The 21,536-nt window shown below is 47.7% G+C and overlaps 1 protein-coding gene across 2 annotated transcripts in view; it reads right to left on the reverse strand.

Annotated features, from left to right (window-relative positions):
* Positions 1-4,337: 4,337 nt before the first annotated feature.
* CRYL1 (crystallin lambda 1) overlaps positions 4,338-21,536 on the reverse strand; it is a 144,175-nt gene continuing 126,976 nt past the window's right edge. For both annotated transcript variants that reach the window (XM_037017180.2, XM_037017181.2), the window contains 3 exons: positions 11,326-11,431; positions 5,215-5,321; positions 4,338-4,898 (listed from right to left, as the gene is read on the reverse strand). In XM_037017180.2, the coding sequence (XP_036873075.2) occupies positions 4,785-4,898; positions 5,215-5,321; positions 11,326-11,431 (327 nt within the window). In that variant the 3' untranslated portion in view covers positions 4,338-4,784. The remainder of the gene's footprint in view (positions 4,899-5,214; positions 5,322-11,325; positions 11,432-21,536) is intronic.

The following is a 21,536-nucleotide window of genomic DNA, read 5'->3' on the forward strand; positions in this document are numbered from 1 at the left end:
CTGGGGGCATCCCCACTGTGGGTGGTGTGGGCCCAGGGCTGGAGGGGGTGAGGGGCAGGCGGGAGGGCCGCCCCCACTGGGGCCACCAGCAGAGCAGGGCGCTCTGATCCCAAAGGACTCCCCAAAGCCCTCCCATTCCACCCACTTCCCCTCCAGCCAGGCTGGCCTCAGTCCCCCCAAAGTCTTGTCCCACCTGCCACAGCCTTCACACATCCTGTGAGCTAGGAATGGACCTTACATTTAAATGGTTAGAGAAAAAAAACAAAAGAACAACATTTCATAATACATGGAAATTATATGAACTTGAAATGTCATTGTCTGTAAACAAGTTTTACTGGAAAACAGCCCCACTCATTCATTTACATGTCACCTAGGCTGCCCTCTGGCTTTGAGGAGTGGGGAGGAGCTGCGACAGGTGCCCACAGGCAGCGTGTGGCCCTTGACAGGAAAAGTTTGCAGACCTCCAATTCCACACAGCAGTCAGTGGTCTTTCCAAACTGCAAACTGATGAGATCACACCACGCTGGGAGCTTCCCACTGCATTTAGATTGGATTCTGACCTAACCTTATAAAGTGCAGGTGATTAGCCCCGTCACCACTGACCTCTCCATCAACCCCCTCTCCTGCCAGGCTGCCTTCCCACTGCTCCTGTACTGCTTAGCCTTCCCTTCAGTTCTGCGTTCCAACTGTGCTTTCTGCTTTCTGCTGGGGGGCTCCTTCCCAGATTGAAACAGGGCTGTGTCCTTCCCATTCAGGTCTCAGAAAGGCCTTCCCAACCACGCAGCATGAGGTAGACACTGGGCACACACTATCCCACCACCTGGTTCCATTCTCTGATGGGTACCAAGTACTCTGATATTTTACTTGTTTGTCTATTTAGTCATTTTTTTCAGTGCCTCCCTCATTTAGAACAGAAGCTCAGTGAAAGCAAGGGCCTGGTCTTGCTTCGCACCGTATCCCCAGCACCCAGGACAGGACCTCAGAGGCCGTTGCAGCATAGGAGATGGCAGTGTGAGCTGGCACACCAGGTCTTGGGGGGACCACACAGCTCTGTACCCAGAGGGAACCCCTGTGCATCACTGGGTATGGCTCTTTGTGATGGGCTCCCAGCTCTGTGAGACCATTCAACAGCTGATGAGCAGGGGCCTGTCCACCTGGGAGACCAACAGGTCAGGAGGGTGTGAAGAATTTACCCAAAGAAAACAAAATCATAACTTCAAAAAGATATGCACCCCTATGTTTATTGAAGCATTATTTACTTATTTACTATAGCCAAGGTATGGACACAACTGAAGTGTCCATTGATAGATAAATAGATAAAGAAGCAGTGGTACATATATAATATGGAATATTACTCAGCCATAAAAAATAATGAAATCTTGATATTTGGGACAACATGGATGGACCTATAGGGTTTTATGCTAAGTGTAGTAAGTCACACAGAGAAAGACAAATACCATATGATTTCACTTATGTATGAAATCTAAAAAACAAAACAAATACAGAGAACAGACTGGTGGTGGCCATGGTGGGGTGGGTGGTGAAATAGGTGAAGAGAACAAAGAAGTACAAACTTCCAATTATAAAATAAATTAGAGGAATGAAAGTACAGTCTGAGGAATATAGCCAAAAATATTGTAATAACTTTATATGGTGACAGATGGTAACTATGCCTATCTGAGTGGGCATTTTGTAACATATAAATTTGTTGAATTACTATGTTGCACACCTGAAACTAATATATTGTATATCAAATATATTTCAATTAAAGAGAAGGCATTTGGAAGCAGAGACCAATGTGAAAGGAATTGCATGTGTATTACCTGTGGATAGAGATTTACAGCTTTGCAGTTCTGAGCGGATGACTCAGAAGCCAGTCAGGACAATATCTGATTGCGCTAGTACTTTTAATTATTTTTTTATTTTCTAATGGTAACTCAATAGTGGAGAAACCTGGCAAAAATATTCAGTAAAGGCTAACATCCCCCGTGATGTGTGTGGCTACTTACGTAGCCACTGATAGAATGTGATAAGAAGAGCATTTCACTGCTGGGTGTTCTTTCCAAAACTTAATCCCAGTCTAACCTTGAGAAAAACACCAGGCAAACCCAGACCGGGGCTATTCTACAGGGCACCTCGCAGAGGCTCCTTACAACTGTGAGATTCGTGAAAGCAGGGCAAGACTGCGGTGCCCCCGTGGGCCAGAGATTGGGAGACATGGCGGTGAGCAGGCTGGCGTCTCGCTTGGGAGTCTGGGGCAGGAAGAGGACATTATGGGAAAACTGGTGCATAAAACTATACAGTGGCTACACTCCCCAGAACAAGCAGGCCCTTTGATAGCCTCCCCAGGGGTGACAGGCTGAAAGCAGAGAGGCCTCCCACCAGCTGAAGGTGCTCATCTTTGTCTCACACTCTCTCCAGAAGTCCTGACTGCCTGATCTGTGTGAGATCGTGCTTGAACGCCCGGCCCTCCTTTTAGCTGCCTGTTGGACTAATTCCTGCTCTGTCCAACTAACGCTCTCTGCTCCTTCCAAGCTTGAAAAGTATAATTTTTGCAGGGCTCCCACGAGGCTCTCTCAGTATCGTCCCAGCCTGGCACTTTTAGCGATTTTGTCATTATATGTTGTGACTGCCACAAGGAAAACCAAGATGCACTTCTGGGGCATGTATTTCAGAAGAGACCTGACATCCACACAAAAATTCTGTCTGGCAAGAATGTAAAAAAGAATTTAAATATATAAATGAATGTGCTTGCTTCCAGATTATCCCTACTTCTGTCTTCTAAGCCCATACTGCCACTGGGGACCCAGGACACCCCATCTGCTCTCCTGCCGGCCTGCAGCTTCAGGCTGGGCACCCTCATCGGCCACTCTTTCCAGAACTCCTGTGGTCCATCAATGCTGTGAAATCAAAAGGCCACACACGACACCCTCCAGTGCCCCATGTACCCAGCTAGGTCACCTTCACGTTGGCCTGCATGGGCTTACAAAAGAAGGAATCAGGCAGGCACTGAGCCCAGTGCTGGGATTTTGGGAAGACAACATGTGCTACACGGAGAAGCCAGAAGCTCCTGGGAAAAGCAAGCACTTGCCTGTGGCTCCATGAGGAAACCTCATCCACCGATCGCAGAGTGAGGGATTGAGTCATCACAGTTTAAGGAGTATCGCAATCAGATGACGAGATGCATTCTTTTAAAGGCTGCAAGCCTCCTCCATGTCTTACTACATTATCTTTTCAGCAAAGTTAACATCTGAGACATCTATTTCCTGCCCCTCCTGTGATTTTCTGCTCTTGTAAAACGGCATCAGTGTGTGTGCAGCTGCCTGAGCTGACAGCTCAGAGGCTCTGGTTTCCCCTTTCTGGGCCATACCTGATGACTGTCCGTTCCACCCGGATGCTTTCCGAATTCCCTGCCCTGCCAGCCCCGACCTGGACCGCAGCAATCTGCAACTCCTGCTTAGTCCGATCTGTCCTCAGAAGGAGCTTTCGGACACGCCAGTCTGCCGGAGCCACCCATGCCCTAGAGCTTGCCCACTCAGGCAGCTCTCTGTTGCCTTAGGTGAGGCTGTGGGCACAGCCCTGGACTCTTCGCCGTCTGGTTCTGGCCCAGCTCCAGCCCCCCCTCCTGTCTCTTTCATCCCCTTTCTGGCACACAGCACCCTTCCCGGCTGTGCTCCCTCTGCCAGAAGGGCTGGCTGATTCTTGTAGCTCAGCACTCAGCTTAAAGGCTGTGTCCAGTTACAGATGAGGGCATGTGTGCACTCACCTGGAATTACCACTTCCACATGGCTCCAAATGGAATCTGTTTGGGTTCTCAACTACCATGGCTTTGGCCCAGAGGAAGCTGCTCACCTGAAATCAAGGGGCTGGAGCGCCACACGGGCTGGGAGCTGTCAGGGAACCCTGCAGTGGCATCCAGCCATCTCACAAAGAGCTGGCCAGCAGTGGTGGTGGGTGGGAGGGTTGTACCGCTATTCCCAGAGTATTTGGGGAACTAGTGCTAGGAAAAGACTCCATGTCAAAGAAGATCCTGGGATGTCAGGGTAAAGGTACATAGACATCTTCACTGTAGAACTTTGGAACCTTTAATTTCCTATAGACGTTTAAGTGCCCAAGGAGCAGTCAGTGGAGTTTCCCAAACACACTGGACCATAGAGCCACAGGGCGTTGTGGAATCTGCCTTGGCAAACACTGGCCCAAATAGGTGGACTTCTGAATGACAGATGAAGGGCCCAGAACAGAGTACTGATTATTACGTGATCATCACAGTTACTCTAGAATGTGTGGATGACCAGGATCAACCAACTGTCTTCCTCAGAAAGATCAGAAGAATAAGGTTGTCTTTATGGAATTAAAACTTTTATTTAGAATAAGCATTGACAAAATGAAGGCAGTTGCCTCATAAATGCAGGGACTGGAAAATAATTATAAAAATATTCTGCAATGGAGTAAAATAGCTTGAAACTATAATCATTGGTTCTTCAAACTACAATCATTGTCTACACATAATCACACTAAAAAGACAGTTTGTTCTCCTGCTTGCCCAGGGGGCAGGTAATCAACAGCCCTCAGAACCCAGGTGCTGTTACCACACAAAGTGGAGGGCAGGACCAGAGGTGGGGGAGATCCTTGGCCTCCGGGGGGCATGCTGGTGACCTGGGGGAGAGCAAGCTCGGAATCTGCATGCTAAGCACTGCTGTGGCTTTCCACTGTTACAGAGCAACTTGATTAACTACTTGTAATTTCACCCCGTGGGATTTCCGGAGGGAGTGATCACAGAAGCTTCACTGGGACTGCATCTGGCTTTTCAGTGTGGCCAGTCTCATGAGGCATTCGTCTCTCCACTTCCTTCTGGCAGCTAAGTGCTCTGGGTCATCAGGAACTTTCACACACATGGCCTGGGAACAGGAAAAGAGAAGAAAAAGGAAGAAAAATGGGGGCATGAAGCGAAACTTATTTATCAGGAGCATAACTGTTGTTTTCATTTATGCAAACTGTGAATTTGCTTTCAAAGACAGTAGTAACCCCTCAATTAACATAACGTTTCCAAATCCAGAGGCCCACAGTTCCTCAGAGACAAGCCGAAACAAGTAAGCAGCACCCTGGTCACCCTGCTCTGAAGGGCTGCGAGGCCACGACAGACGGTCCTGCCAAAGTGAGGGGGGGCACCTGAGGTCAGAGGCCGGCCCAGTTCTCTGCGATGAGTCTACACACCTGGTTCACTTTTTCAACTGTGGCCCCAACAAACTCTGGAATTGGTCCAAAGGTCTTCAGGACACGTTTCATGCCTTCGCCATATCTGTCACAGTAGCTTAACATTCCTGAAATCACACAAAAACAAGAATCCTCAATATCAGCAAGAATATTCTATAACTCCAAACTAAGAGATCTGTTCACAGGGTCTTGCCCTGGGGTTGGATTAACTCCGTTCTCTTTCTGTAGCTGAAGAAAAGGTGGCATAAGAAATGTCCCTCAGTCAGCTGGCACTGGCCTAGGAAGGGTCCCCACCATGAGCCCCCATGCAAGCTCTCTCAGATCTTCGGGCCCCTTGGCCTGCCACTCATAGAACCCTCTGGCTGGCCTGTGTTCCTGCACTGATTCGCTGAATATCACATTAAGTGGTACTTTCACCAAAAGTGTCTCCTTCAACCTACCTATCTGTAAAGGTAGGTTGTATTTTCTAAGTGTATTTTCAGTGTATTTTCTAAGAGCCAACAATGTGAAAGCTCTGTTAAATTGTTCCCATTTCACCCTCATTCCATGAGTTCTAGTTACCGCTTTACCGTGGGTCTGCAGGAGGCAGGCTCCTTAGCCTAGGCTGTTGCTCTGAGAGGCAGGCCTGGAGTTGACAGGGGCTTCAGCTTTGGCCAGAGGATCAGAGCCTGGCAGCCCTGGCTCGGGCCACACCTGTGCCCTGGCAACTCTGCTCTCCAGCAGCCTCTGCGGCTTCTGGGCCATTGGGAATCCCGTCGGTTTCTGGGAACCCAAGACAGGGCCCTGGGCTTTGATAGAGAAACATTCTCCTGAGGGAGACGCATGATAACTGGAAAGTGGTTGTGAGCTGTGTGTGGCTAAAGCTAAATGTTTCGTGAGAATCAGACGCATAGAGAGAACAGCAGGCAAACTGCAGGGCCTCCCCGCATGCGGAGCAGGCCTGCCCTGACCTGCTCTCCGCACACAGTGAGGGCCTCTCACTCCTCCCCTCCCGCTGCCCCAGGAGGCAACTGAGGCTGGGCCAGGGCAGGTGTGCACTCGTGGCGGAGTCGGGCCAGAAGCCAGTCCCCAGCTACGGGGAAGAGGCTGTGTTGCTAGATCCTGGGCCCTGCTGAGGACAAGGACAGCGCCACCCACTGGGCCCACTTCCAACGTCTTTCAAAACCAGGAAGACTCGACTGTTGGTCAGTCAGGCTCAGGCTGGGCAGGCCCCAGGGAAGACGAGGAATTGCAGGATTTGCAGAGACCCCAGGGCTTTGCTCATGCCTATGCCACAAACACTATGTGTGGCTAGTTTAAAATAAAATGATCGCTACAAGATATTCTTAAATAAGAAACTTCTTTGGGGTTTAGTTTTGGTGGACACAATGATGTGAAAGCCTAAATTCACTGGGTTTCAATTTCATTTTCCTCAAAATAGTTTCCTTTCTCTGTCAAAGCGCTCACATTATATCCAATTTGCTTTTAGAAGAGATCTTGTCTTGAAGGATTAAAAATTCAAACATACTGACTTTTCTGACATTGGTACCTACAATTAAGTGGTAGGCACCCTCTTTATAAAATAAGGGGTTCCAGTTCATTTAACGTAAGTACAACTTGGCAATTCAGAATTCTGGAAGGCTCCCTAAATGTTCCAGCACTGGCCAGTCACCTTAGGATGGCTGAGCATTTCTGGGACACAGAAGGCAACCTATACATTTATTTCCTTTTAGAAATTAAATATTTAATTCTCTTTGTTTATCTATTAGACCTAAAGATGATAAAATCAAGACACAAATACAGTTTATTTCTTGTTGGGGAGCAGACACAGCTCAAATAAGGTGGAAAGATATTACATGGGAAGAAAACAAGAAGATTCGTGGCGACTCTCTCACGCGCTTGCAGGGGAAACAAGCTCCCTGGTCCCCTTTCAGGGGCCAGTCTCACTGCCCTTGCCTAAGTTGGCTGTGATGGTACGCCATGGATTCAGTTTATACCATATTTCACCCCTGGATTAGTTTGCATTTTCTGCAAGTGTTTATCTTTTGCTGTCCCTGTGAAGTCATTTTAATTTCCCAGGGCTTTCCAGACCTCTTCCCCTATTGCCTTCTCTAAAATTTGTAGTTTTAAAAGGGCACTTATTTCTCCTAAAGAAAATAAGATATGGTGAAACTCTTTATAACACAATTCATGATTTCCCTCCATCTTGTTCAGGAAAACACTTAAAATGTCAGTCTTACTAATATAATAACACTTTCTCTAGCAGGCACTCAGGTCCCTGGCATGAACAGTCCCGGGGTTTGTGGTGAAACCTGGGAACCCATGCTGTGGGTGTGTGCAGACCCTCACTTCCTCTACAGAGAGGCCTCGCCCTTCAGAATGACTCCCACCTGCTCAAGATACAAAGCCATGGCGACTTAGTCGAGATCTGCTTTGTGCATTATTACTGCATTATTATCTACAATGTCCCAGTAAATTTATTCCTATTACTGGTATTCATAAACCTCCCCTCCCACTGGAGAAGTATAAAAAGAGGATTTTACTTTACTTCCAACAGTAATTTTGGCTTCTCTACAACATGGAAGAATTGAATGGAAATTCTTCTAGAATCCCAATTTCATTGTAAATGGAAAGGAAAAAAACCTACTTCACCTTTTTCCCTATTAGTCTGCCCTTCCCCTGTATTACTCTGAAATTCAGCCTTCCCCAGTAATTTTTCTTTTATATTTCCCTGCTTTCTGTTCTGTTCAATAATATACTTCCAAAAACTCTGATAGAGCTTAGCTTTTTAGAAGACTTTGAACCTAATTTCTTCAGAGATGCTAATACGGAGTAAGAAAAAAATGGAAGAAAGAATTGATTCTCATGAGATTTGATTTAGCTTTTCTTGCTGCCTTCTAAGTTGGAATCTTTTAGCTGAGCCCCCGAAGGTGACACAGTGTACATTCTTTAACTTTTACCATAACCCAAGGTGGCCAGACAGGCAGGGGACCATTTGTCCGCCTGCATTTATGAAGCTGGCACCGGGTGTCACTGTGCAAGCAGCTGCCGCAGCGGCTGGGGCGCTGAGTCCCCTGGGGCCCTGCTTGTTTCCCGTGCCAGAGGAGTCGGACCTTCACATGAGCCCACACCTACCGAATTCACCTGCTTTTAACAAACAAGGTTTCACAGAACTTAAGGAAGATCAAAAGGCCCCAAAGCACAGACATTATCTAATTCCCACCTGAGACCTCACCTGAGATCAGGGAGGGAGGTGGGGAGGGAGGCAGACCGAAGTCCCAGCCCCGGCCGCTCGCCTGTTTCACTGCAAATAACAGCGCCACATACATGAACCAAACCCGCCAAACAGGCATCCTGATTAAAAAAAAAAAAAAGGCAAGTATCTGCACGCAGGAGGAAATTTTGTGAGGCAAGATGGTAAATATTCACTTCAGCTGGAAGTGAGTTCCAGGGGCTGCCGGCTCTGAGGCATTTCCTAGGCAGAGCTAAACTGCAGAGGCACCCAGAGCTGCGAGGCACATCCGGGCAGTTCTCTGCTGATCTACACATCTCAGAGCTCAGCGAAGGGGCGGATGCACGCGGTTAAGCTCTTGAGATTTGCTATTCCACCACAAAGATGTCCCAAATTGTATTTATTCTGTATTTCTCTCACACAGTTGTGAATGTTTTGGGGGAAATTAAAAAACAAAAACACCCCCAAAACTGGAAAAGTAGTAAATTAAAAAAACAAGACAACACTCTGTATGAAGATAACATTTATTAAGGACTGAACATGTGTCAGCCACCAGCCATGTGCTCCCGCGTGGCTTACTCCTTACACCACTCTTGTGAGGCAGGGACTGCTGTTACCCCCGTTTTATAGGAGGGGAGACAGGCGCACTGAACTAACTTGCTTATAAGGCAGGTAGGACCCAGGCCGACTGGCTCCACTGACTAGAGTCTTGTCCTCCTTGAGTGTGGCTTTTAAAAAGTAGCCAAAAGGTGAAGCAAGCATGCTGGCCTCCTGTTCTTCAGGTGCCATTTTTCTAGATTAAAACAAATCCTAAAATATTTTTATCACTTCTAGATAAGCTATAGCTTTCAGACTGATAGCTAGCTTTAACCTAAGATGCTGGCCTTATCAAAACAACGTCAGAAAGAAAAAATTCTCCCCACGCCAATCGTGATATATTCTGGGTGACACCAGGAGGAATAAAGCACATCTCCATTGGTTCCAAGCCAGACCTTATCACTGTCTCACTCTGGTCTTCGGAATGCTCTGAAGTCGAAAACTACATCCGTCCACCATTATCATATTAAGCCAATTAAGTTTTCTTATCGTATCCGCTTTGTTTGAAAAAAACATTATGGGCCTCCTTCTTGTCTGCCATGCTATTTGATTCTTGAGTTTCTGGTTTCACTGGCTTCTGTTTCTGTTTGTTTTGAGAGTCAAAGCTGTCCTCAGTTCTCTCCCTATCAATTTCTCATGGTTGCTGAATTATTTTTCTCAAGAAAAAAAAAAAGAAAAAGGAAAACACGGCAGTTATCAAGCAGTGTCTCTATATTTCAAATGTTTACATATGTTCATCATCACTGTTAAGGGTCTGGTTAAAAAACATTTGAAATTAATTCAAGACTATTTTAACAGTACTTCAAAATTCCTGTTTCCCTTTTATGAGGGCTTCCATCTTCATGCTACCCTCTCGTTATCCTGCCACAGCCATGATGTGTCAGTGCCAAGAGAGAGTCCCCTCTCCCTCCAGCTACTCTCAGCAATGCTTAGTTCTAAGGAAGAATCAAGTCAGTTACTGAGTCTCATATGCATGACACACACAACCAGTCCACTCAAAGCACCAGGTGTGTGCAAGAATATGTTGAGTAAGACTGCCTTGAATTATTCTTTGGAATTATATTTCACTTATTATTGTGGTGCAAATTGACTATTTCTAAAACATAGTGGAATGATGAAATCTAAGTGAAACAGACTCCCAGAGGTCACCTCCCTGCAGGAGTCCCTTCTTATTTAAACATCCTGACAGGTGGGCAACCAGCCTCCAGCCGCCCAACTCATCTGCTCACAGCATGGCCCCCTCCCTCACTATCAGCTCTAGTTACTAGGAAGTTCTTCCTCTGACAAGTGGACCCCAAACATGCCTGCCTGACATTCCAGTCTTTCATTCTGGTTCTATTCCCACATAAGACATGGACAGACACACACACACCTCTGGACACCTTCTAGACAAGCTCCAGCTTCCCGATATTTTTGTGAAATGCAGAATGTAGAGTAGAGCTGAAAACAATATTCCTTTTCTCTTTCTACATATGTTTTACCACCTCATAGTACAATTATTAATATAACACATAATACATTTAGAAAATTATAACAACACAGAAAAGAAAAAAATACAACAAGGTTACTTATAATTTCAACACCAGGAGATATCCGGTAATAATAACATGTAGGTAACATTTTCCCCGGTTTTTATACATAGCTTTTTGTGTTTACTTTGGTTTAATTTGGTGTAGGATTTATTGCTTGTTTTTCAAATGACATTTTCTTTTTGAATTGCTTAAAATCTTTCTGAAGTTTCATTCTTGAAAGCTTCTGTCTCTTTTGGTGAACTTCTTTTATAGTCTCTCGATCCTGGGTTCACCCCTGCTGCCCAAGCCCTTTGGAGCAGTTTTCAGATCATCCACTGGCTTGGGCCCTTCCTGGCCGTCTGGGGGGAAACCCACAGCTCAGCAAATCCCACTTAGAAGTTGCCAGCTTGGCAGAAGACACGACCAGCAAGGGTTCACGTGATTACTTCCCTAACTTTTTTTTCTTGCTTCATCTTTCTTAGGAAAGGCAGGGCTTTACCTTCTACCAGGCTGGATGACATGCAGCGAAACCTCCATAACATCACCTGTCTGTCTGTTCTTCAGCTGGCACCTGAGTGTTCTCCCTGAGGACTGTGGACTCTGGACTTACATCTCAGGACACCGTGCTCTGTCCCAGCCCCTATCTGTGAATTACCAGGGCTTGCCCACTGTCTCCTATTCATGATACTGTTCTCTTCTCACTTGTAAAAAAGACAAAATTTGTTCACAAACCCCAAGAAAACACTAAACTGCACAGATTCCCACCTTGGCCCCTGTGGAACCAGAGCATACCTTCTGCATTGAGATGCATAGTTTCTAGAGGTCCGATGAAGGCGTACCGCATGCCCAGGCCATCTGACATGACAAGGTCAAGGTCGCTTGGAGACACCACTCCTTCCTACACGGAGAAAATGGGGCGGCACATTAGGGGGGTCCTCTGGAAAGACTCATTTTGTTACCCATTACTTCAGCCTAACTTATTTAAAGCAGATCCCAAAATACTCTTCAAAGCACTATAACGGTATTTTCATCAAATTTTGCGTGACAAAACTAATGAACAGGTTCTGAAAAAATAATGTTTTGTGAAATGGCTGAATACCAATTCTCTGGGCACAGCTGAAGTAAATCAATGCCTTCCTGCCTTCCTACCTTCACATCCCGCCCTACACCCTAGGCATCACCCACAGCTTGGGAGAAGGGACAGAGCGTGAAGGGAAGGGCAGGAACTTCCCATCGTGAGACTGGAGCCCGCAAAACACCTGGTAGCTTAGTCTCCCGCTGTGTCCGCCGGCAAGCCCTGCCTCATTCAGCTTTTAATGAGTTGTAAAGACTAAAATTTTTTGATAAAATACAGCGTAGAACTGTGCTTGTTTGCAAAAATGGGGCCCTAGAATCCTCTGCAAACGTTAACTGGAAAGTGAGAGGCAGGTCACGCAACTGGGCTAGACGTCGGACGGCCCGCTGGGTCCCCGCTGCTCCCCGCGCTGCGCACGCCGCCCACGTGGGCGTCTGCAGACATGGCCCCGCAGCCCCGTCGGGCGCCTGCACCGTCGGGAGGCACACGCGGGGCAGCCGTCACATGTCCCCCGGGGCTTTCCTGGGCAGGCGGGTGGAAAGACGTGAAGGCCGAGCGGGTCCCTGGGCTTCCCACGTTCTTTCACCCAGAGCAGGGCGAGGCCGAGCCCCTGCCCGCAGCGAGCCCACCTGTTTCCACAAGGCCCCCACAGGCGGTGCCAGGAGGGCGGATGCACCCGGGTCACGGCCTCCGCGGAGGGGCTCTCGGGCACATCTCAGCCCCGCCCGCCAGTGCCCCGGGGTGGCAGACGGGTGCGCAGGCGCCGCCCCCCTTGGCAGGCGGCAGAGGGTGGCCCACCTTCGGGGGAGGAGCGTCTCCGTCCTATGTGAGGGTGTCTCCGCCCGGGAAGGCCTCACTGGGGGCCTTGCCAGGCCCTGGGGCAATAGGGAGGGGCCCCGGGAGGTCTGGGCCCGGAGCTGGGGGCTAGGGCGCCCCCTGCCGTCGCCCCTCTGCAAGGCTGCTGTGCCATCTCCTCCCAGACTTGAGGGTCACCAAAGGGTTGAGAGAGAAAGGGTTTGTCCCCTCTGCCGCCATCACCTGCAACCCAGCAGCAGAGGGAGATAGACCTGAAAAACCAAGACAGCCGCCCACAAGGGCAAGTACTGTTGAGGCATGGCTGAGAAGCTTTGTTTGAAAGAACTACTTTTCATCGTTTTGTGTGTGTGAGGCATAAGCAAAGACGTGCACAAACATTACACAAGCGGCTTAGAGAATAATTACAAAGCAACACCCCCCCCCCCAACCAAACCACCACCATGCCTGCTTAGATGAGCCTTCCTCCCTCCTTCCCCAAGGCAGGCATCCTGACTTTTGTTTACATTTCTTTATTTTTAAGATTTTCCATCTATGTTCCATTCCAAAACAACAGTCTGCTTTATGCTTTTTTCCTCTTCTTTGAAATTGATTCATAATGTGCACTTCTTTGTGACTTGCTTCTTTCACTCAGCCATTTTAGTATTTACCCACGGTGAGTGTAGTTGTAGTCTGTCCATCCTGGCTGATGCATAAAAATGATAGCTTACCTATCCACCTTATGGTTCATGAACATCTGCATGTAGTTTGCAGCTGCCTAGAGCATTCTTGTTCATTGCTCCTGGGGCACATGTCCAAGGGGACAGCTGCATCAATTAGAGAATGCTAAGCCACTTTCTGAAATGGCTGTACCATGTTCACTGTCTCTAGCAGTGTTTGTGAGTTTCCATCACCCACATTCTTGTCAACACTTGGTGGTATCAGCCAGCAAAAGTTTGCTAATTTGGTAGACTATCATAGTATCTCACTGGGTTTCCCATTAGTTCTAAATCATCCTGCTGTGAGTTCATTTGGAATGTGAATGAGAGCAAACTGATTTTTCAGTTTATTCAAATGTTGAAAATTTCACCTCCTTTTACTTCTGATGGCAAAGCAGTAAGTGGGGAGGGGCATCAACAAGGAAGAAGTGATATCCAGAAGGCCATGCACAGTAATGCTCAGGACTGTCAAGAAACTGGGTGACAGTACCACAGGGCACTTCCACCTCCACATCCTCCTCACCAAGCTTGAATCGCAGGAAAGACGGCTTCTGGTCCTCTCTCCACACTGCCTAAAGGCATTTGCTATGGCATTCCTGCACCCTGTGGGACAGGAAATGCTGGGAAAGGCAGCTAGGCAGGGGCCCTACAGACTCCCTCACCCTTGCTTTCCAGGCCAACATTCCAAACAGCCTGAAGATTTTATTACAGCAGTCCAGCAGTGAAGGATGCAAATATGGAAGCCATCCTATATCTGGAATGCTACTTGTCTTTTCTCTTTTCTTCTGTAATTGTGTTGTGTATGTTCAAAGCTGACTTCAGAAGGATTTCAAAATCCCCAAAACATGAGCCACTCAAGAGCAGTTAACTATTGATTTTAAGTATTAGGTGAGCTAACAGTGACTCCACCTGAATAAGGCCTAGAGGGCTTCTCCAGGGTACACCATCACGTAGGGGAGCAGCCATGCCTGCTTCTGGCTCCCAGATGTTCTCCACTCTTCGCTATTTTATCTATAGAAGGGCTGCCTATTCGTTAGTTGAACAAGTTAGAAAAGGGGAAAAGTTTTCCTATCTTCTCTTCCTCTTTTCGGCTTCAATCAGATTTTCTGAAGAAGGTACCTCTAGGCTTGAGTTTTTACCCAGAAGCTAAATTTAGAGGGGAAAAAAAAGGTCATATGCAATAGAGCTGAGGTGTTCACTGATGAGGATTTCATGTCACTGAGGCAAATATTTAAATTTACTCTTGCTGCACTCAGCACTGAACTAAAGGTTCATGGTTAGAATATTCTGAAGCTCCTGAGCTCCACTCCACCCGGTCTCAGTGACATGTGTGGCCCATACGCTAATACAATCAATAATAACTGCAATTAATAATCACAATGACATAAAGACAGAAACAGGTGATTGAGCTGAGTGCACAGATCTGATCACTGATTCCTTGGAAACAGACTGTGGTGGCACATATTTGAATACTGAAACCCCACCTCACTCTGTCCAGTATTTCTGTGGTTCAATTAATGTTTGTCAGCATAGCTATCAGTAGTACCTCCTTCATTTCGTGGTATAATTCTCAAGTCAGACATACAAAGAAAAGTCCCAAGTGATTAAAAGATTCCTAAAGGTCATACTGAGTGATGAACACTCAGATCACTGTTACTTCAAAACCTGGTTTGCATTGCGACCTGAAGAAATCACTGGGCAAGAAGAGCCCAGCCAGAGTGGTACAGAAACCCTTTATAGAGAAAAACTTCTTGCCTCTACTTCCTCTAGTTAAAGTCTAAGACTTACCACAATCAACCAACACACACATGCGGCCTGGGCACACAGTTTGCACCCGGGAGTGAATGTGCAGCTGGGAAGGCGGGGCAGACTGTGTGCCCTGGGTACAGAGCAAATGCAAGTCAGCTCATGAAGCACCCAGTCCTTGGGATACAACCTCTACATATAATCAATGGTGTGGGGTGTACACAGAATTATTCTTCCTTCTCTCTGATCGTCCTGCTCTCATGTTACATTTTCATATTCAATCCATGTACTTTTTGCATGCCATCACTTTCATGTACTTTTTATGCCATCTTTCGTCATCTAGTTCTTTTTCACTAATCTCTAGCTTTTCATTGTCTTCTATTTTGTTTTGCTCTGTTTTTCACCATGCTCGGTCCTGCGTTTTTTTCAGTTTCTCTTGTGCTTCAAGTTTGCTTTAACCTTGCCACCACCGTCCCCACCAGGAACACAGACTCGCTCCCAGGAATTTGGACCAGGTCACGTACAAGTCCTTCCATCCCTCCCCACCCCAAGGCCTTTTGGGCTTCAATCCATCTTATCTGAGAGACAGGAGTCAAAAGAAGTTTTACCTTAGTTAAATATCACATAATGAGATGCCTCTACAAGGGCCTGAAGGAGGCGCTGGGCCTGTTCACCACTGCTCCTGACAGAGGCCAAGGAGAAGAGGTGACAGAGCTGCCTACCTCAGTCCCCACTTAGACAAGGATGCAACAAACATAAACTTCAGCAAGCTCCCCCATCTCCAAAGACATTTCAAGGATGGACTAGACAAAAATAATCACTGGTGTGGAAATTACTCCAGTTTAAGTGAGGGGTACAGACTCCTTTTCAGAAACTCCAACCCGGAGTCCTTGTGAATGGTCCAGAAAGGAACAGAGTCCCGAATTTTGAAGTTTAAGAGCTATCATGATGGTTCATAGCTTTCCTCATGAGGAACTAACTAGAACCACGAGTTAGTTTCATCTGCTTATATATGCTTATACACTTGTGTTGGCTATGCTCTCGGCCAAGCATTGCTTCTCTTATGTGCAACACGAAGCCAGCTCCAAAGTGAGAGGGAGAAAGACCTGCCCCGCACCCATGCTCCCATCCAGGGAAAAGAAGAGGCAAATACGAGATTTTAATAAGCAAAAAAGAAAAGACTGCTAAGTGCTGCCCCACTATTATTACTTAAAGGCTTGTGGTCAGGTCTATGAGCCGTATGGCTTCTTGCCAATATCTACAAGTTTTCTTGGAAGTGCTGCATAAACATTCCTGCAGAATGACTCAGGCAAACTCTACTAGCTTGTGGCAGGGCTGCCTGAACACCAACAGGACACTGAATCAGGCCCGTGAAGCACTCATTGTCCAGAGCCTCCCGAGAGAACGCCCAGAGGAAAGGAGAGTAGAACAAGGTGGACCCACAGCGGGGCAGCGGGAGACGAGCTAGCACCGTGCTGACAGCAAGAGATGTGGGGCAGGTGCTCATGGCATCGCAGCGAGGTCTGCCAGGTCCTGAAGATGCTGCTCCTCTGACGGGAGAGCCACGGCCAGGAATGATTCTCTGAAGCGACTATACGTGTACTGAGGCATCATAATGCAGACAACTAGAAACTATCTTAAAACAATTTAGCAGACAACTAGACATCTAGCAGACAACTAGAAACTATCTTAAAACAATTTACAGTAGGGGAAAGATTAGATTTCCTAAAAAGATCAATTAAGTGAAATATGAGGCCATTAAAGATGAAAACTCAAGGAAAGTATTCTTACTAGAGACTAGGCAGGAACACAGAAAAATCAAAGCAGTTTGCTTAGGGTCAGGGAAATATAGATGGTATTTTCCCCCTTGAATTTTCTTTAAAATAAAGCTTTTAAATGGAAACAAACCAAAAAAGGGAAGAGAAAGAGGAGAAAGACTTTGTCCTAATACAAGGAACGTCCCGCTCATTAGACCCCAGTGGTAATACGTGGTGTGTTTTCTCTTACTATGATAAGATTATAACAATGCTTCCAGGGAGAAAACAACAGTGTTAGGGAGTCTGAAAGGGAAAGGTCTTGATCTTAAAAAAAAAAACACAGCAGAAGGAACCCATTCTTCTGTGCAAATGTGAGTAAATGTCCCACTGTTCAGCAAGGGTGGCGATACCTTAATTGGGGGTCTTCCTGGAATAAGTTTTTACAAAGACATTTGAACCAAAAAGTATGAGCTCCCACCCCAAAAACAGGATCTCAGGGCAGCTGGTCTCTGCCTGCCCCTCCTCCATAATTCTGGCAGGCTCCTCGCTGCGATGGCCATGCCTCAGCCCCCTCCTGCCCAGCCTCCACCTGCTCCTCATGGGGGGTAAAGGCGGCCAGGTAACGGGGCCACACTGTCTGAGCTGTTGCCTGCAGCCTCCCTTCTCTGCCTTTCCTCTGGGGACCCCTTTCCTCCTATCCTCTATGCCTGTTAATTTCCCAACTCTCACTGGCGTTGCTGAAATCCATCACTTAGACTGATTGCCAGTGAGTGATGGCTAGTGGTCTGCACTTACAGTAACAGCATTTCATTTAGCTTTTTTAGAGTTGTTAGAATACCAGCATAGAAGATTTTACTTTAAACAACACAGAAGTAATCCCAGGCACATTAAGCAGGTTTTATTAAAACTGATCTTTAAAAACATGCTGTTTTCATTATGTTTCTATGTCAGTGGGGCTGGCAGTGCCTTTAAAGCAGTAAGTCCGCAGGATCTCTCCCTCAACAGGAGATCTTTATTTTTGTTGCTGGCCATTGCGACTCCTCAGAAAGTAACCTCATAAAATAATACATACTCATGCAAAAATGGTCTGCTGCTTACAGACCATCACTACTAGGAGTTCTAGTTAGCTGATGATTCCCAGCCAGCAAAGAGTTTCAGAGAGGAGAGGCCCCAGTGTATGCAGAAGCTCCATCCCCCTGGCCTGCCCTGGAGAGTAGGCCTTCTGGGGTGAGCTCTTTGTGGCCAGAAGCCTGCTGGCAGGTGGGCCCCAGGCATAGCCATCACGAGCAGTGGAGCATGTGCATCTGCAGACATGCTTCTGCACACTGCAGTAGCCTTCTTGGAGGGCCACTCTGGCGTCCCTGGAGCCTGTCACATGCATTGTGACATCCCTTGTCAAACCCCAATCCAGTCTTCCTAGCCAGCCGGCTGTACACAACCTGGAAAGGGCCTCTCCTCAATCCGATGCCCTCCCAGCAGGTGGCACACTCAGATGTCCTATACTGTGCTCTCAGGTACAGATACAGTCTGGACTACTGACACTGCCGGGTGCCCCGTGTCCCCTGGCGCTGTCCTGCAGGTGAAAAGCATGGCCCTTCTGGTGCCTGTGAGCAGAGGGCTACTGATAGGAAGCACCCCAAATTTAGAGCCCATAAGAAAGGTCTTGATTAACCTGGAGGACGGTCCTGATGAAGGAGGTGACACATCTTTAAAGGCCCTGCAGTCCACTGGTTTGCTGGCTGAGCCGAGGCATGGAGCAGGGGATGGAGCTAAGGAAATGTGTGTCCTGCTAGTCCAGTGGCCTCTGGGTAGGCATTGAGGCCCAGGGAGCTCCGTGGGGTCCCTGAGAAGCACCTGCTACCCCAGCAGGCCGGCCCCAGGGGTGGAAAGGGCAGAAAGGGGGGCATGCTGCAGGTGCCAGAGGGCAGGAGACATTTCTCAGCCTTACCAATACCGGGGTCCATGCCACACTTTCAGGAGGTAGAATAACTAATGCAGGACTGGCAGAAAACCATCTTTGGAGAACTTTTGCTGGGTAAATTTTGGGCTGTCAGAAAGGAAAGAGAGAGGCAGAGCAAGTGGGCTCCCTGGAGTCAGGAGCCACCCTGGGCGCCGGGCCTGACCCTGGAGCAATGAGCACAGACAGACCTCCAAGCAGGCAGGGCGCAGAGCAGAGGTGTGGCGACAGCCTTCCCGCCATCAGGGAGAACTGGTCCCTGCGGGCAGGCCTGAGCCAGGAGGGACGCCTGCACAGAGGGGCATCACCTCAGGGGCAGCGGGAGGCTCAGAGGCCCTGAGCTCAGCGGGCAGGACTGCTGCGGCCCATTCTCACCATGGGGAGAGTCACTCAGATGTCCTATACTTTAATTTAAATAAACCCTAAACTTTTAGGTTTAAATTTTAAAATACATAGAATATAGAAGCTTAGGGGGTGGTGTGGGGGCAGGAGCCTGTGTCTTTACCAGCTGCCTTCCCTTCACATCCGGGCCCGTCGTCTTCCACAACTCTTCTTGCCACGGACACACACACATTGCCACTGGCTGCACAGTAGTATTTTGCTGAGGCCTCAGCTTTTCCTCCTGGACACAGTCCAGGTCAGCCACAGCCTGAAGCAGCCCAGAGCGTTTCCAACATCATCCCTCTGAAGAAAAGCTTCTAAAACCACCCACCTTCTAACTGCCTGTGAACAACAGCTTTGAACATGCTTTTTCTTTTTCAGAATGCACAGTGGGCTCCTTTACAGAACGGGAGGGGTTACGAGGGTGGAAATGAACTAAAATTATGAGTTTGCAGCCGTAGCCACCCCTCCCACTTTCCTCTTGTGGGCTGGGATCCCTGGGAAGCAGGCAGCAGTCAGATTCCTTCTTCCCTTTCATACTTCTCCCCCGTACTAGCCTGGGTCCGGCTCTCCCAGTTCACATTAATCCCCAGGAAGCTCACTTCCTACACGTCCAGTTCTGAGAAGGAAGCCAACCAACACAAGGCAGTCCATGCGGGGCAGGGCACGTGGCCACCTGGGCAGCCATGCCAGCCCAGAAGCACTGCGGCGAGCACAGGACAGGCACAGACTCTCGGCACAAGGACTCTGCTGGTTACCGGAGTCACGCTGGAGGGTCCGGCCTTGTTCACACAGGCCTGTGACACATGAGAGCAAAATCTGGCCACAGTTGGCATCCCTGGCCCGGAAATCAGAAGGCTAGATAAGGATGGCTAAGGGTGCAGAGTGTGGCCAGCTTGGTAGGAAGATGTGGTCTGGGCAACCACCTCCAAACCAGACTGCTGGGAGGCGTGGAAGGCTGGCTTTGATTGGGAATAGCAACTCACATCCTCTGGCAATTACAACCTAGCATTTGTTTGTTCTGATGTGTTTGTTGTTTTAATTAAAGTAAATTAAAATTTTAAAAAATCAATTTTCACGTCTTTTTTGGGATAACCAGAGGTATGCAGTGTCTTAACAGCTAGGGCTGGAAGTCATGGCCATAAAGTGACCACGTGAGAGTCTTCCCACTAAGCAGGAGCTGGTTAGAGCTGCTTGTTTACCTGCTGTGCGCCTGAGTCAGAGACAAAGACACTCAGAAACGAGAGACAGAAAAGTGTGGAAAGAGAAAAGACAAAAAAAAAAGTGGTAGAATACATCTCATTGAAATTATGACTCTATCATTTGAAAGTAAATTAGTAGTCAATGTTCCATTAAGGAAGAAAAATGCTGCCAATAAAATTATGATGTTAAAATATTTTTTAAAAAGTTTTTCTTAGAACAGAAAACATCAAGACTCGAAAGCCAGTCTGGAGTGAGCCGGGAACTCTCCAGCTTCCACGTGCCTGCATGTCTCCTGGGGAGCTTGTGGAGTGCAGAGTGGCTCTGCGGGTCTGGGGTGGGTGGTGAAGGTCTAGCCAGCCCCCAGGGGTGCCCGGGCTGTGCTCCAGGTGCTCAGGCCTCACTTGTGTGGCCAGGATGTGAGCACTTCAGGTCAGAGCTGAATGACTGGTGAGAGATGCAGCAAACCAAAGAGGACGCTGGATTCAGGGATTCAGAATCGCCACCACCATCACCCATAGCAGTCACCAAACCGTTACTGCATGCTGGACGTGTCCTAAGCCCTTTACACATATGACCCTGTCCGGTCCTCATCGCATCCCCACAAGGAACAGGTCTGCTGTCTCCTCTTATGGGGCAGATGCTGAGGCACTGGCTGAATCCCTTCCAGACTGGAATGTGGATCAAGCCACTTAACTTTTCAGGGTTCTGTCTCAATCTGTAAGGGCACAAATAACAACATGCCTCTTGTGGTCTTAAGATCAGATGATCTGAAAATACCTACAAATCATGAGAAATGTAAGGGAAAGTACACTGAAATACTAAACAAACTGAAGTTACCAGTGAGCAGGTGACTCAGTGGCTCACTGTGCTAAGCTCCTAATTCCTGTGTTATGTTCTCATAAATTACACTCAACAGAAACCCTTGAATGCTTCATCTGTTAACTTTTCTACATGATCTCTGAGATACACTTCATTAACTGAAATGATTCCTCCTAACAGCTGGCATTCATATCTGAAGTAAAGCTCAACAAAGTTTTGGAACCTCAAAGGGTCCTGTTCAGATTCCACAGACCACACTCTCCCTGACAAGATACCGGGAACTGAATTTCTGCAACTCAGGGCCCAAGGATCAGAAATCCAGCTTAGCAATTACATTGCTCAGAAGGATGAATAAAACCGGAGGTGAGCAACTCCCAAAGCTCATTACCACCAAAATATCCCAGCAGGCTGGGAGTCTGCTGATCTCTCCATGATTCACTCCTGCTCACCTCCACCTACCTTACCTCAATGGGGCAAGAATTTATGGACAGTACAAGCTCAGCTATTGTCTGGGCGAGAGTTTATCATGACAACACAACTTCCCTTATTGTGCT

The sequence above is a fragment of the Manis javanica genome, chromosome 1, assembly GCF_040802235.1.
Source record: "Manis javanica isolate MJ-LG chromosome 1, MJ_LKY, whole genome shotgun sequence".
Lineage (NCBI taxonomy): Eukaryota > Metazoa > Chordata > Mammalia > Pholidota > Manidae > Manis > Manis javanica.